Raw genomic sequence first — 17752 nt, 5'->3', positions numbered from 1 at the left:
TGATACATCATAGGAACAAAGGGAAACACGACGCCTTGTCCTCGAGAGTATAGTCAAACACGGCTGTGTGCATCTTTGTGTTAGCATCCATTTTTGTTTACCATTGTCGCACCACTCTGTGACGTAATGACGTCATGAATTATATAATAACTTGATTTGTATTAGCTACACCAACGACATTTTTTACAGCATTCGAATGCCAGTTTGGGTAATGGCATCTCTATGTCAACGTTTTGGTGTTTGGTACCCTCGGTGACCATGATGCTAGTCATCACCCGTTATCCACGGAGCCAAGTCTCCTGTATAACGTTTGATATATCTAAGCGTTCGTGAAGTCATTTTGTTCCGAAATCAGATTGTGATTGGTCAATTTCGATGCTGTTTTTTTTTTTAAATACAACAACCTGTACAATTACGCGTGTATAGCAGGCACCTGCTGATTGGTCAGTTTCTCGAGGTCATACGCAGTCTAGTTGCATAAATAATCGCCGAATCTTTTTTTACGTATCATAGACCATGGTCGGCTTTGCCAGGGCCAGAGTCTATTACATATACTAACCAGATGCCGGCTCTGCTGGCTTTTACAGATACTCGCGCATTAAGAATCAGTGTTCAAGCAGTGGATCATGGTAATAAAACGCATATCTTAATACATGGCTATGGGTGCCTGAATTCATTATAACGGAGGTGTTTTGTTTTCCCATCCAGGTGTTTCTTAAATTTCGTGCTTTTTATGTCAAGAAAACCGCAGCAATTCTGCAATGGATGACGTAGACGCAGCCTTAATGGGAGCCAGTATCCTCATGCAAGTGGTCGCTGGCATCGCAGTGGTTTTGAATCTTCTCGTGGTGGTGGTGTTTGCTCGAACCAAGCAACTCCGCATCAAGTACTTCGGCTTCGTCTTCAATCTCGTACTCGCCGACATCGCATGCCCTGCCGCAGCGATTGCCCAGATAGCAAGCCGATGTTGGGCCAACGTTGGTTAATGGTTGATTAATTGGCTGAATATCGGTGTTGGCTGAGTGATGTTGGCCCATTGTTGGCCCAACAACAGAAAGTTTTCTTAAACTTAACAAAAAAGTTGACCGTTGGCCCATTGTTGGCCCAATGTTGCTGAAAATGACGGCAATTTCCATATCGGCACGCCGTTGGCCCAATACAATTGGTGCGCTTCGCACATTAATCTGAAAGTAAATGACGCACATACAGTATAGGCCTACGGATGTCAAACTCATTACTAGAAATTGAATCAGTAAACGGCTTCTTCGGATTGTATTAAAATAATTATCCCTTTGTATGTCATTTATGTAGTTTAAAGAAAACTTCATAAATTCAAAACATTTTATAAATTGTCCGTGCTTTAAAATAATGGACTAAAAACACCGCGAAAATTTTGCGCGTCTGCAGCAGCTAGCTGGCAAGTGGCCAAATAACTCGTATACACTCGTACATATTAAATACGCAGTATTGTATACAATATAGCGCGCATCGGTGATCGTGAACGCGTTGTTAGTGCATGCATGCAGTACATACACGTCCCGCATGCTCTCTCCCCGGCCGTCTGTACAAGAATCAAGCAAGGGAGTCCCTCTGCAACCGATCAACCGAACTTTGCTCAACAAAGACCACGATACTGCTAAAGTGCATGCTAGTTTGTTGAGATGAGGTGTGTAGAACTTTTCCAATCAATTTCTTAAAGCCATGCAAACCGTGTTTTGAATGCGATATGTAGCAGATGTAAACCTAGGCTTGTTTTCTTAGCCCAATCACGTTGCTCAGTACATTGTACATGTACGAGCAACCGTAGGGTACCTGGCCCACAGTGTGCATGTTCCATAACGTTTAGCTTGCTGGATCTGTGGCTGTACTTTGCTAATAATTTTGGCTGTGTACTAAACGGTAGTCTATTGAGTACTGTTTGGGGTAAAATGTACAGGGCATCATCTTACTGGACAAAGAGAAGGAAATTAAAAGCTAGAGTTTCAGAACACATTAATGACATAATTGAAAGTACTCCTAAGCGGCCTAGGCCCAATTGTTGCGATCATTTGGGCCTAGGCCTACTTTCAAGCAATGGCAACCCAAGCCTATCCCTTTCTGCGTCAGTGCCTGATGAGTCGGTAACAGCACTTACTGCAAGTTCGTCAGATGAAGAACACTCAAACTTAAGCAATGTTGACACGGTTGATGAGACTGCAAGTGCAACAGATGCCTTCCTTGATCCTGCTTGCAACACAAACAGTAACCAATCATTTGATCACCTAATGTTGCTTCCTGAAGATATGCAAATGTACCATTTCCATGATAACCATCATGGGCATTCTAGTAGTACTGGAAGTGAGTTTAACTTAGACGAAAGTGTGACAATGAGATCGGAAGCAAAGTTGATAGCTGATATCAAAAATTGGGCAATACAAACAAATATTCCTATGTCAGCTCTTGGTGCACTACAGGAAATACTAAAGGTTTATTTCCCTTCCATGCCCAAGGATCCACGGACTTTGTTGAATACAAAAACATCTCTTGCTGTAAAAGATATTGCTGGAGGCCAGTATTATTATTTTGGAATCGTAGATAGCATCAAGGACATTCTTCAGTCACATGTTGAGTTGTACGATGAGTCATCCCTATATTTGCAAGTGAACATTGATGGATTGCCTCTATTTAGAAGCTCTAACACACAGTTTTGGCCTGTTTTAGGTCGTTTAATGGGTTGCAAAGAGCCATTCATCATTGCTTTGTTTGTTGGAGAAACCAAACCAACAAGTGTTTCAGAGTACTTGCATGACTTTATTGAGGAAGTTGTCAGACTAAAAAGTGAAGGATTTGATGTGGATGAAAAACATTTCACTCTTCATGTTTCATCAGTCATATGTGACACACCTGCCCGAGCATACATCAAGAGAGTGAAGTCACACAGTGGTTATCATGGTTGTGATAAATGTTGGGTGGAAGGGGAATGGGAAAATAAAATGCTATTTCCACAAGTTGATGCAAAATTGAGAACTGACGATGAATTCCTCAAAATGGCAGATGAGTATCATCACTTAGAAGCATGCCCATTAAATGACATAGGTATAGGTCTAGTATCTGCATTCCCAGTTGATTATATGCATCGGGTGTGTTTGGGTGTCACTCGTCGATTGTTACTGCTCTTGATTAAAGGCCCCCTACAGTGCCGATTAAGTGCGATAAGGAGGAAGGAGATATCTGATGACCTAGTGAATCTCAGAAACAGTGTTCCACGGGAGTTTGCAAGACGCCCACGGTCCTTGAAGGAAATCGCTTGCTGGAAAGCAACTGAATTCCGACAGATACTATTGTACACTGGGAAACTAGTTTTAAAACGAAGGGTTTCAAAGGAGGTTTATGATCACTTCCTGCTCCTTTCTGTTTCAATGCATATCCTCCTGAACCCAGGATTTTGTCAGCTGTACAGTGACTATGCAAAAAAATTACTTGTCTTGTTTGTGGAACAGATGGGTAGTATTTATGGTAGGAGCCAGTTTGTTTACAACGTTCATGGACTCATCCACTTAGCAAGTGATGCTAAGCAGTTTGGGACTCTGGACAATATTTCAAGTTTTCCATTCGAAAACTTTCTCCAGAAACTAAAAAAACTGGTAAGGAAACCATCATATCCTCTTGTGCAGGTTGTACGTCGGCTTTCGGAAGACAGACTGGCACATTCATGTGACAAAAACAAGCAGCCTTGTGTAAAAAGAGAGCACTCGGAGGGTCCTTTACCTCAGTTTATCCAACCCCACAGTACTAAGCAGTACAAAGAGCTTCACTTAAGCTCATGTATCATCTCATTAACTTGGAGGGACAGTTGCATTAAAGTTGATGATGGCGTTGGGATAGTTCGCAACATTTTGTTGGATGGCCAGATAACTGTCATCTATGAACTTTTCAAAGTGGTAGATAATTACTTCATGACCCCATTGCCATCGGGCTGTCTTGGCATACACAAGGTAAAAAGACTAGATGGTGTACTGCATTCATGCTCCATGGCAGATATTAGATGCAAGTGTGCAATATTCCCTTACAGAAGGGCCCACTTAGTTGTAGCATTAAATCACCAGGTCTTTTGAATTCTGCAACTGACATTTTCACATCAAAGTTACATTAGTTTCAGTAAGTAGATGCATCAAAAGTACTTTTTGACCACTGTTAATTTCTAAATTTGATTTTTTCTTTTTTTACAGTTTCAATGAACTTTTCCTTAAAATTTGTACTTTTTAATCTCATCTCGAAAAGCATGGTTTTTAGAAATTGATGCGTTCAAAATATCTGAAGAAGCAAACGTGTAAATATCCTCAATCTAATTGAGGATGATTGTATTATGTCAAGTATCTATGCAGTGATCGAGTTTGTTGGAGAGCAGTCGGTTGCATTAGCAGCAGAGAGCTGGTTGGTGGACAATGAGACATCTGTAATGTGGCCGCCTTATAAGTCACAGACGAGAGTAGACAAGGCAGTGCAGAAACGTGAACCACCAACAGATGGATATCAGAAGTTTCCATGCCGTGTTTTGTACAAAACTAGTAAGTTTTAAACAGGGCAGATGCAGTTCATTATGCTTCACATGTTTTAATTAGCCCCCACATTCAAAATGTAGCTGTTTGCACATTCCTCTCTTAAGATCCTTCTATAAATGTTGTGTAGCCCCCAGTTTCATCACTCAAGAGCATTTACACACTGAATTGATCATAAACGCATGTTTATACCTTGATCTAGAGAAAGGTGGTTAGTTTGAATGAAATTGCAAATGGTTTCAAAATGGTCTTTCACTTGTGGGTAGAGGGGGCTTAAGCCTAGTGTCCAAAATTGATAATTCAGGAAGTGTTTTGCTAGGCAACTTTTACAAAATATGTATAGACAAACTATTGATGCTGGCATAGCATTTGTATTTCTTTTGATGTTTTATTTTTGAAGGCTCATATGAAAAAGGCTTGGCAAAAGTGAGGAAGGCAGAGGACATTTCAGATTTGGCCACAGATGCTGAATGTGCTGGTATCCCTGTGAAGAGGAAGTCAAGGTAATGATTCAAACTAATTTTAGGTGGGTTATGAAACTTTCATAAAACAAAATTTGAGTAGTCTCAGTCAAATAGCTCACTGAAAATACATTATGACCGATGGTGTGAGTAAAAGTGTAAAAGCTTTTTTTTTCGTCTTGAGAATGGGAATGAATAGTTTCAGATCGTACTTTTCCTTAACAGTTTCATAGCTCATGATACAATTCCATGAATTTGTACAACAAATTGTATACTTGACACTGACTGGTTTGGAAAGTGCAAACACATCTGTGACTATCATCACTGGCCAGACACAAAGTTGCTGTTCGGTTTCCAGCTGATTGAATATTAACAACAATTCTAGGAGTCGGTTAATTTGAGTTTGAGCTTAAGCTACACTATTGAGGTAGTATTTGACACAATGGACTGTTTCACTTTTTGTTGACCAAAATTTCTAGGCCAAACCCACGTTACCAAGATAGCGATTCCTCTTCTGACGAGGATAGACCAGGCCCATCACACACCATTCAGCGAGGCAATCAACAAAAGCAACATCCAGCTGCAACTTCTGCACCAAAGACGCCTCCTCGAGCACTGCCTTCTCCACCCTCATCCTTGATCAGTCAGTGGCCAGCTCCAGTTTGTACAGGTATTTTTTTATAATCATTCTATAAAGTGGAAAAAGCGGTGTTTTGGGGGCATTTTTTTGGGGGGGGGGGGGCAGAGAGTGGTATTTCGGTGTCATGAAATTCATTTGTTCCCAACATGTCAGACTTTCGGACATGTCCATCTCAGTAACAACTCATTAACTTCACAGTCCTGAATCCTCCAAAATTGATTCAATTTTGCACACACCCCAGATATTTAGGGTTAATAAAGTGATTAACTGATTGTGATGCCTTATAGATCTTAATTAAACAGTGTAAAACCTTATTTGTTCAAGCTAAAAATGCATTAGTTTGCTTGACCATTCACAATTGGGTTGAATGTTCTAGGTAATCAAGGATGTTTTACTTACTCTTGTCCGGTCATATTGTAAACATGGCTTCTCAGCTTAACATAAGGGATAATTTCTTAACAGAACTTCATTTTTTTTAACAGTTTATTTTTGTTTTAAGTTTCTATTTATTTATTTTTTTTATGTTATGCATTTGTCTTTTCCCGGTCTATGTACATAGCAACAGAAAAGAAAATATTGACAATGCTTGAAGAGGTCAAGATGTTTCAAGCGGAGAACAGGGCAATGCTCATCAGCATCTGTAGAAAGCTTGACAACTATGTGCAGGGCAATACAGCTTCAACCAGTGGTCTTCCAGAGGAGGTGGTTCTTCCTTTAAAGTTGGTGAAGGACATGCGAGACCTTGAAACTACCCTAAACAACTTTGAGAAGGAGAAACAATTGGTGGGCCATCACTTCCATTTTTATAGCTATTTATGCATTAACTTTTTTTTTTCTTTAAAGGATTGAAAACAATTACAATCAAAACCTCATTCTGCTTTAACGTTTAAGTTTCAATCTTGTAGACCATGCAAAAGAGTTGTTTTATTTGTCTGCTCAGGTGGCATACTTATCCAACATCGGGGGAGACAGTCTAAAGAGCATCGTACGAAGAATCCTTACATGTGTCATCAGCAACGACCTAGCACGACAGTATAACTGGGTTGGCAAAGGAACAAAGGAAGCTTTTTGCAAGCTGAGGCTTGTCACTGTCATCCACAGTAAGTGATTGGACCGTATGTTTTAATCTCATGGAGCTAACTTATTGAAATCCTGCCTTTCCAATATCTCTGTTCATGATCACTTTGAAATTGATGAAAAAAAAAATGTGAATTATTTTCTAGGAGCTGTTCGAAGAAACCCATCTGTGCAGTCGGCCACAAACGCCGAAATTGACGAGGTGATGAAAGTGTGGCTCCGCTACTCGAAAGACCGAGATGGTGGCAGGGCAGCAAGACGAGCAGCAGCCGCAGCCGCAGCTGTAGCTGAGCCTGCAGCAAGCCAGAGTCCTTCCAATCTTGATGAACTATCCACAGAGGAATACAGCAGCAGTGACAGGGAATGAAGGTTGTTCAATAGTGTTTCATAAAAAGAGGTATTCTTGATTTTAACAGTTAATATGACAAGACCTTTTCAAAAGCCTTTGGTAAAAAAAGCTGGTTTTTTTTTAGATAACATCTTAAAGCATTGCTGTGTTATTTCTCACTAGATTCCATATGTTGAAATTATGATACTTTTGCAATGAACCCCAAAAATTGTCAAAGTCTTGCTTTTCAATCAGTTGTGTGATGGCCAGTGTGGGTTGGTGCATAAAGCCTGATTTATTTTTCATTTGGCATTTGAAACACTGGTATTTAGTGAATAACAGTAAAAAAAAAAAAAAAACCTCACGGTTTCATCTGAAAGCTTTTGCTTCCGATTGCCAAAGCCAAGTGAAAGTCAAGAACGTTAAGGTCTGCTGCAACCAACAAAGCCTTTAAAGTACAATTACCAATTTTTAAAAAGCCCTTTTTGTATCTGTTCTTGTTGAAGTTATTTTTATGTAAAACTTTGCATGATGGGGGAAACTTTCTAAAACTAAAGTTTATTGTGACACCATTTACTAATCTCTCTTGAAGCAGGTGGTAAAAAGTGAAGAAACAAACTCATTGTGTAATTATTTACACCTGAGGCTTTTCAGAACTACCACAACCCACAGAAGATTAATAGTTGGTATTACCACAAACCCTAGTTTTAGAATGCCGAAACCATGAAGCTTCTTTTTAATAATTAGCAAAATAATGATTACAGCAAAGTTTCAAAGACTTGCACTGCGAGGACAGTGATTGCTCAGATTGAAGTTCAATTGTTGAGTTGACATAAGTTTGTTTTTTATATTAAATTAGTGGCAATTTTGCCATTTACTTGCCGTTTACTTTTGAAAGTGTTAAAAGAAAAAGTGTTAATATTTTTAAAAATTGTTGCAAAGAAATATAGCTGCTATGCTTTGAACAATCACATGTACAACACTTTGAAAGTAGTTTTTAATGTGTTAAAACTCATTTTTTTTTTCTATAAACCAATTCACCAAAAAAATGCAGATAGACAAGCTAAAATTGCATTGGTGTCCTTGCTATACAAAAATAAGTTAACCTTTGACTGCCTTCCAAATACCCTGTAATTGTAATATGATTATTTTGTAAATTATGTTATTTTTTCATAAAAATGTAAACGAATCAGTTAAGAATTAAAGTGCAATCGGTTTAAAGTCTAATATGCTATGAGGATTTTTCTTTTCGCTGAACAACCATAAGAACGCAGTATACAATCTCCCATTTAGTAAATTTATTGAAAATTTATTTTTGTGATCATTGGACAAATCCATCCCTAACGGTCAAAAGAATTCTTAGAAACAAAGAAAGTGAACGCAGTATCTTTTCTTCTGTTTAAGCGTATTATTTTAAGTAATGCCCCCAACCCCGCTCTCACCACCAAACCAACATTTGTATTTACCATCATTACAAATATATATGTAGAATGCAGACGCGCGCTAAAACACCAACCAAACACCCTACGTGCCCCAACCGTCAACCAACGAAGGCTCTATGTAGGCCCGTTGTTTGCCCAACTGAGACCCAACAATCGGCTGAACACAATTGGCCCAACCACGCATTTTTAGTATTGGCCCAACCTTGGTCAAATGTTGGCCATCAGTAGTCATGATTGGTCCGCTGTTGGCCCAACTGCGACCCAACAATCGCTGAAGCCTCATTGGCCCAATCATTAAATGTTGACATTGGCCCAACAATGGCCGAAGGTTGGCCATTCTGTATAAGTGATTGGCCCAACGTCAACCCAACATGTTGGCCCAACCGTGTGCCGATGAGCAAATCCAAATCGGGCCAATGCGGCACGCCGATGTCGGGCCAACAATTAAATCCTACGTTGGCCCAACGTAAGCTTGCTATCTGGGTGTTTATATCCACTTTAAACACGTGGCTACGGTTCTTGCCCTTGTTCGGTCTTTTTTCTTGACCGGGCAGCTCAGCATCTTGGCCGTAGCCGTGAATCGTTTGCTGGCACTGTCTCTGATGCCGCCTGCCCGCTATGACGCCGTGGTGACACCCGTCCGTATGGTGGTCGCATGTCTCCTGATTTGGATCCTATCTGCCGTGCTTTTCTTATCTACGATGAAACTTCAAGACGCGACCATCAACTGGTTGATCCAAGCTCTGACTCCCATTTTTATTCTGATCGTCACTGGGGTTCTATACCTTGTGGTCTTCCGTAAGATCTCCAGGTATATGCCGCCACTGGCGTCCATCGCTGGAACCAATAACATAGATGGACAGGCTGGTACCCGCGTGCGCCAAACGCGTCACCTTATGGTGACGTTCACGATCATATTCGTGGCGTCTGCTGTCTGTTCGCTGCCATTTTGTGTGGGCTTTATCATCCTGTTCACGCACGGCGAACCCACCTTGTTGGTAGTGGTATTCCTGCAGTACAGCTATGCGGTGTTGCTGTTTAATTCCGCGCTCAACCCTTTCATCTACTTTTGGCGTTTCCGAGAGGGGCGGGAAGGTTTCTATAGGTTGATGTGCGCATGTTCCAGCCGCAGGAAAAACCAGGCGGAAATGGATGGCAACACTGTAGTGGAGACCGAAATGTAACATTAGGCCATTGTGAAAACTGAAGCTGAATCATCTGTCAATACACACGTGTGCCAAGTTTTTGTCGAGTTCCATTTTACATGCCGCTGGGTCTTCAATCTATAACTGCCAGATTCCATTTGGATTTCCCTAAAATATGTTGTTTTTTCCTCAAACCTTTAAAAAGGTTTTTTTTCCACGGTCTTGCGTTCTTTTTTTTGGGTTCCTTTGGGTTTCGAAGCTAGAGTGTATGTTTTCGCTTCAGGATACAGATGTTCCAATATAGAATAATATACCGATTTGAGGAGCCATTTTAGGATGTTATCGTATGTGTTCAGTCTATAATCTGAGGTCCACTTTTTTCATGTCCCTAATACATGCACATCTATTATCAGTCGTCCTCCACATACCCAACAGTTTAAACATCTTTTGAAGTGATATTTGAATGGCACATTATACTAAGTATCAAGCTAACACGGACAGGGAAGAAATGTCATAAGTTGGACCCTAAATTTATCGAATGACCCCAAAATAGTGGTCGATGAATTTCGAAAAGCCATATGTTTTATAGTTACAAAATATGAGCTCATGTGCACACTCAGCAAATGCTCAGAACATCTGTTACAACTGATACTATAGTAACCAACGGATAACGTATCACCAGAAGTGTTGTAAATGTTACTACGCTATCCGTTCTGTGATGATACGTTATCGTTATTTTTTTTTGTAATTAGATTATCCGCCGACACGTGATACATTGTCGGATACAAATTGTACTACACTATCAGTCACTTTGTGTTACATTATCGGTTAGTGGTACAATAGTATCGGCCAGTTTGTGTGACATTATCGGTTTGCCATACGTTATCCGTTACTACATAATCACTTGTAACACAGTCTTGTGTCGGTAGTAGTCAAAGTTATTCAAACGAGGCTACGCCTCTGCCAATCGTGTTTCTTTTTAATCACAATAACTACCCGAGATCCGGTATCAAGGCACCATATGGTGCCTGGTTTCGGGTGGTTATTGTGTTTGGATTTTTTACAGTGAGTTGGAGGAAACACGGCTAATTATTCCAGCAGAGAATTAATTAAAGATGCAGTCCTTCCTCGTGCAGTTTTCAAGCTTCACCTCAAAGTAATTATTCACGTTTGAATCAGAAATATAACGAAAAAATCCACCGAAATTTATTCAGAGAATTATTTATAAAACCAAAATTCGAATTATTGGCAGCTCGGCAATAATTTGGCTGTCACAGGACAGGTTCATTTTGTGCACAAATTTCAAGCCCTTTTTCAAAGGGTTGAAGCGCCTTACCAAGCGCAGCGTTTACCAAAAAAAAAAGAAGCATACTTGAGGTCGCGTCAACGGCGTCCTTTTGGGCAGCAGGAACTTCTCCGCAAACCACAAGACCCTATTTATAGCGATACAACAAAAAGTCACGTGCCAGACAGTTGCCAGACAGTTGTCAGACAGTTCACTGGAAAGATAATTGACGGGGGGGGGGGGGGGGTAGTTTGCGGCTATGAAGTGAGATGGCTGTGTCAAGTTACAGGTGTTTGTATATGTTTCAATGAGACTTGGCAGGAGCCCAGGTCGAAAGTTTGTTGACACGGCTTGGGTGTAGCCCTGGCTGCAAAGTTCACTGAGCCAGCTGATTTGGCAAGGGTTGAATGAGGATTAGATAGGAGGTGACCGTCATTGGCCCTCAATTTTTTTTATTAAAAAAATTGGGTCACCGCATGCCCAAAAGGCATCAGGTCACTCTGTTTTTTGGGTTAAAAACGAAACACATATACAAATTGAAAGTTCGTGAGGAGAAACAAATTCACGTTTGTTTTGCCCAGAGCACATGGTATGCATCCTAAGTCCTATTTCCCCTGGCTTACACACAACTGTAGTTATTTCATTATGACTATACAAGTATTACGTTCAATATGTGTATAGACCAATTACAATTCAAAAAGTCAAATTAAGTTTTTAGCCATTTGGGAGAAGGGATTTTGCGGGTATATCTATGTATTATGATCCTTTTTTGGACATGTATTTGGTAGTAGCAAATATACATGTAAATTTAATTCGAACAATCGTACTGACAGGGCGCGATAGCTTTGAATTATTGGTTCCTTTAATTGTGGAATCTTTGGGTGAAGAGCAATATAAAAATAAACAAATATAATTGAATCAGAAGCATTTTCTTTTCATCGCTTGGCTTATATTTCAGATGCATTAGTGGGTTACATGGACACTGACAGCCATTTCAATTTGTTTTAAGCTTGATTGTTCAGATTCTACCCTGCGCACTTTACAGAATTGCGCCACTCTTCATTTGTGTTTTTTGTTGTGTCAATTGTCATAGAGAGAAAGGCTATGGTTGCCATTCAAGGCACGTGGGGAAAAAAGGAAAAGATTTCACCATGAAAAGTGGAGCAAATCTCTAAATAGACCCATTTAAGACGCACCGTTGGAAAGGCCTTCTTTCGTTGATTACTTCAAAATGATAGCTTTCCAGAGAGACTAATTTCACAGGGAGTTTAGTCCACTTACTATCTTTCAACCAAGTATGTTTTTCAACAATAATACGCCAGTTACTTTTTCGGATGGCTGCAAATGATGGACTATAGCTTTAACCGACTGCAAAGGAACAAATAATATACGACAATTGTCATAATTAATTTGGCCTTGCCACGGTTTAATCCTCAATCATCCATCTGCATAATCATAATAAGTGAATTCTGTGAGGGCTCAAATAAATTTAAATCTTTAAGCACGTATAATTATTATGATTTGAGTCTGCATGTATAACTAAGGCCGCGTCCGAATCGCTGATCTACAGCCATTGTTTAGGCATTCACCCTTTGAAACTGCGTGGAAACAAGTTGACAATAAGTCGAAGCTAGCTGCAATAATAATAATACCATTAGGGAGACATTCCTATAAGCTTGTCCACAAATAATAATCCGACTTTCCTGACCCCTTACCCCAATTTCCCTAATCCTATCCCCACAAATTTCGGTAGTTTTACTAATTGGACCACTAGCAATCGATCTAGCCTATTTCCGATACTAAAATTTCGCCTCTAAATAGCTAGAGCCGGGGTATAAGGGAGACACTGAAATGTCTCCCTAATTCCACATGTCTCCCAAAGGTATACCTCCCAAAATGTCTCCCAAGTGGTGTAGTTTGCGATAGTAATAATAAAAGGTATTTATAAGGCGCAAGTTATTGGTGCTCAAGGCGCTATGTCATTATCTCCCTGCTCATTGGGCCCATGAACTATTCCAAAAACCATTCCGCTCCTTGGGAGTATACAGCTCGATGCTGCCTGTACGTTAGGCACAAGGAAGCTAATTCAGTCACAGTAACCATTTCTGTCCTCACAGGTACCCATTTACTCCTGAGTGGAGACAGGCGATGAGTGACAAAGTGCCTTGCCCAAGGGCACACGCACCATAGCCGCAGGCTGGACTCGAACCCACAACCTGCAGTAATATTACACGCAGACCACGAATTCACTGCTCCAGACCACGAGGTCACGACACTCCACAGCTATTTGATGCCGATTTATGTGTAATTGATTGGAAGTTATCTAGCAAGACCCTTGAATTATTTACAATATATGTTACGGGAAGTATACTTGCCTATTCCACATCTAACTTGGACGGAGCATGTCCATTTGGACAGAGCAATATGATTATTCATGAGACGGTGACCAGTAATAAAATCCATGATTTGTAACTGCCTGCTGTATTCGCTGCCCTGGACAAAGGATTTGAAGCATCGCGGATCTCTAGAAAGGTTTGTTGGATTTTTTTCTTTTTTAACGGAGACCCTTACTTAAACTTTACTTTACTTAACATCGAGCCCCCATTCGCCCTCTTGGATGCAAACCCTTACTCCGCCGCCTGTTCCTGAGTAGCGTGCATGTTGTTTCCATGCAGCTCTTGGGAACCATGACAGCAACACTCTGTCATGTTATGACGTCACGCTGTGTATACCGTGATTTTTCGATTTTTCGGTTCATCGTTTGGTATATTTTATAGCTCTACCAACCACATTTCGACGGCTACCAATGTCAGGTTGGGTAATATACGTAATGTCTAGAGCCAACCCAATTCCGTTCCGTTTATGTAAAAGTTTCGAGTTTTAGGGTGTATTCGCAACCCTGTTCTCGAGTGACTGGGGAGCAGCGTTCTCGTGTTGCCGATCACGAACGCGCGCGTGCATGTGGAGTGCAGCTGGGCGAATATCCAAGATGGCAGCCGCCGTATCAAAACGCCGAACAAAAAGAAGGGGCAATTAATTCAATTAATACGAAAATAATTGAAATCCCGAAACAGCTAAAAAAAAAAAAAATGGCAAAGACAAGGCTGACAAGCCCACTCTATGACCACGTACAATTTATCGTTACTGCTCCTGCACTGAATGCGGAATGCTTTCAATTTTATACACAAATATTAACGCAAGTTCCGGTAGGGGCATAAGTCCGCCATCTTTGTTCTTGACGTTCTCCATCTACTTCCGAATAAGTGGGGAGTGAAAATCCTGTTCGATTCTCGTCATTCGGAACCATGTTCTCGTGTTCATTCAACTCGAGAACGGGGTTTCGAATACACCCTACGAGTCTATACAATTTTCTGTATAATTCGCACGCCATGCACATGCGCATAAATCGCCATGCACATGCGCATAATACCGATTTATAAGGAATTGTACCCTTTCGCTCGTACCCCCCGCCCTGCAAACAGGACGCCGGGATACTCTGATGAGCTTCACAGAATCTTGTGAAGGAAGTGGCCTATGACCTATGTTTAAAGCATCTGGATGTAGCTGTTCAAGACCGCAGTTAGACAATGTGCGCAAATGCTATCCGAAAACTTCCCATAAAACTCCCGGAATTCAATGCGGTACAAGTGCGATGTCATGACATAGTTTTTTGTGCACTCTTTTGGCGTTAGGTACCCAGGGTGGCGAGATGCCTGCCCTGCTGGCATTTAAAGTGCTGCATTATAGGATCAGTGTTCGGCAAACATCGTGGACCGTGGTAACAAAACCCATATCTGAACTCATGGCTAAGGGTACCTTAAGTTCATTTATCGGAGGAGAGCAGATATTTCATTCAAGGTCTAAATTTCTTACTTTTTAGGTTCAAGAAAACCGCAGCAATTCTGCCAAAATGGGCGACGTAGAAGCAACCTTGAAGAAGAGAGCTAGTATCCCAATGCACGTGGTCGGTGGCATCGCAGTGGTTTTGAATCTTCTCGTGGTGGTGGTGTTTGCTCGAACCAAACAACTCCGCATCAAGTACTATGGATTCGTCTTCAACCTCGTACTCGCCGACATTGCCTTCCCTGCCATACTGATCACTATGGTCCACCTCAGCCACGTAACCACGGTTGTTGCTCTAGCTCGGTCTTTTTTCTTGACCGGGCAGCTCAGCATCTTGGCCGTAGCCGTGAATCGTTTGCTGGCGCTGTCTCTGATGCCGCCTGCCCGCTATGACGCCGTTGTGACACCCGTCCGCATGGTGGTCGCATGTCTCCTGATTTGGATCCTATCTGCCGTGCTTTTCTTACCTACGACGTACCTCCAAGACCCCACCATCAACTGGCTGATCCAAGCTCTGCTTCCCATTTTTATTCTGATCATCACTGCGGTTCTCTACCTTGTGGTCTTCTATAAGATTTCCAACTATACGCCACCACTGGCGTCCGCCGCTGGAACCAGTAACATAGATGGACAGACTGGTACCCGCATGCGCCAAACTCGTCACCTTATGGTAACGTTCACGATCATATTCGTGGCGTCTGCTGTCTGTTGGCTGCCATTTTGTGTGGGTTTTTTCATCCTGTTCGCGCACGGCGAACCCACCTTTTCGGTTGTGGTATTCCTGCTGTACAGCTATGCAGCGTTGCTGATGAATTCCGTGCTCAACCCTTTCATCTACTTTTGGCGTTTCCGAGAGGGGCGGGAAGGTTTCTATAGGTTGTTGTGCGCATGTTCCAGCCGCAGGAAATACCAGGCAGAAACGGATGCGAGCACAGTAGCAGAGACCGAAATGTAATATTAGGCCCATGAAACTGAGGCTGAATCCACTTTCAATACACACATATGCTACTGCCAGCCGCATAGCGAAATGAAGTCGGACCAGATCTAAGAGTCAGGTTTTGGCAGGAGTACTTTCGTCGCTTTACACCTCTATGACCCGTGGTCCAGTCTCATTTCCGTGGACACGCCGTTCGGTCTTCAGTTTTAAGCTCCCTGGTTACATTTTGTTTCCCGAAAATATCGTTTTCTGGTTTTCCTCCAACGTTAAAAAAGAACGCTTTGTTCATGATTTTTTCGTTCTTTGGAGTGTCTGTTTTTCTTTTGGGATCTACAGGTTCCATGCAGTGTGAAATTCTAATACAAATACATCAAAAAGAAATCGGGCTATACCGATTGGAGGAGCCATTTTAGGATCTCATCGTTTGTTGTCATTCAATCAATTTTGTTTCACTTTTTCCCTGTCTCTGTGAAGTGTACACGCACATCTGTGATTTTATAATTCTGATGCACTCCGTATATAATGCAGTTGTCTTCCAAGAGCGATTATGAATAACCAACTACCTACTAACAAAGATAAACGTCTTTTGGTTTTATCTTAATGATATTTGAATGGCGAATTACACAATATCAACGTAACAGGGATAGCATTTGGTAGTGGCAAATATATGTAAATTTAATTCGAATAATACAAATGACATGGCGTGATAGCCTTTGCATATTGGTTGATATAATTAGTTAACTGTCTGTTGGCTGCCATTTTGTATGGGTTTTATCGTCCTGTTCACGCACGGCGAATTTACCTTGTCGGTTGTGGTATTCTAGCTTTTGAACAAGTTCGTCAGTTACTTTTGGCATAGCTGCAAATGATGTAATCTACTTTTAAATGAATGATGACGCTAGTCGGTGCAGCCTTTTGTTTCAACCTTACCAAGCAAAGGGCCATAGCATCTGTATAATGAACCTTAACGTCATACGATTCTAAAGAGTCTGAACAGGAATTTGCTGAAGTATAGGACAAACAAAAATCGCCCGTACATTGACACGTATTAAATTGTCAGCCTGAGCTATAGCTGCACACTACCTTTGCCTGTTCGGCAGGCATCAACTATATACCTTTTTCGTTAGGCGAGCCATCAGATAACAGACCGTTCGGGTACCGGGTCCGGTATGCTAATTTCTTTCACCCCAATCGGTACGAAGCCAGAAGCCACCCGGTCACTGAAGCGTGACGCCCCAATCGGTCCAAACTGGTGACTCAGGGTTTCACAATAGGCAACATGAATTGAAGTCTGGCCATTGTTGGAGCATTATTCAGCCCACTGGGATTACCAGCGGCAACTTCTATGAAGCTCATCACAGTCATTGTTGCCTACTGGAGGATTAGCGCGTCGCAAATTGGTTCCTTTGTGATGAGCCAGAGCCACGGTGCAGAAGCCTGGTGGAGTTAATCCAGGCCGATCGGTTACACGCAAGGTCCCAATCCCTTCAACATACTGGGCGGGCTCAACCCCGAACGGTCCGGGGAGGGATTCTAATTTGAAGGCTCGCCTTACCCATACGGTGTTTTTAGTTGCAGTAACATTGTGGTATGTTATTGCCGCACTCGTCTCCGCTTTTCAAATGGCCAAAGTGTATGCACCATTTTCTGAAGCTGATCTACCGTACTTTGCATGAAACGAAGGGCATAATATGCCAAGGTGAACTAACGGAATTTGTAAACTTGAACCGAATGCAAAGTATATACGACAATTGTCAAAATGAATCTGACCTGACCACGGCTGAATCCTCAATCCTTTTCACGTATATAATTGGTGAATTCTGTGAGCGCTCAAGTAAAATGATTTAAATTGTTAAGTGCGTATAATTATTGTGAATCGAGTCTATGTCTATATTTAAATCGTGGCGTACAAGAGCGCAGGGAGCACTCACTGTGTCATCACAGAACCATTCGAGAATATGGAAGAACAATAACCAGCACGGAACAGAACTCAACTGCAACCGCAGTTAATTTCAATTATAACGGACATTTTCGTGAATAATCCGATTTCATTAAA

The 17752-nt window shown here is 41.5% G+C and overlaps 2 protein-coding genes across 2 annotated transcripts; both read left to right on the top strand.

The window, feature by feature from the left end:
- Positions 1 to 4330: 4330 nt before the first annotated feature.
- LOC119735378 lies at positions 4331 to 8278 on the top strand. The gene is made up of 6 exons (XM_038209076.1): positions 4331 to 4547; positions 4939 to 5041; positions 5479 to 5669; positions 6199 to 6422; positions 6580 to 6739; positions 6863 to 8278. The coding sequence occupies exons 1-6, from the start codon at positions 4346 to 4348 to the stop codon at positions 7081 to 7083; spliced, it is 1101 nt and encodes a 366-aa protein (XP_038065004.1). The 5' UTR covers positions 4331 to 4345; the 3' UTR covers positions 7084 to 8278.
- Positions 8279 to 14807: 6529 nt separating this feature from the next.
- Positions 14808 to 15714, top strand: LOC119735602 (adenosine receptor A1-like). The gene has a single exon (XM_038209368.1). The coding sequence runs from the start codon at positions 14827 to 14829 to the stop codon at positions 15712 to 15714; it is 888 nt and encodes a 295-aa protein (XP_038065296.1). The 5' UTR covers positions 14808 to 14826.
- Positions 15715 to 17752: the final 2038 nt, after the last annotated feature.

Source organism: Patiria miniata, unplaced genomic scaffold, assembly GCF_015706575.1.
Source record: "Patiria miniata isolate m_02_andy unplaced genomic scaffold, ASM1570657v1 HiC_scaffold_29, whole genome shotgun sequence".
Taxonomy (NCBI): Eukaryota; Metazoa; Echinodermata; class Asteroidea; order Valvatida; family Asterinidae; genus Patiria; species Patiria miniata.
Note: the sequence above shows the minus strand (reverse complement) of the source record. Positions and strands in the feature narration are given on the sequence as shown.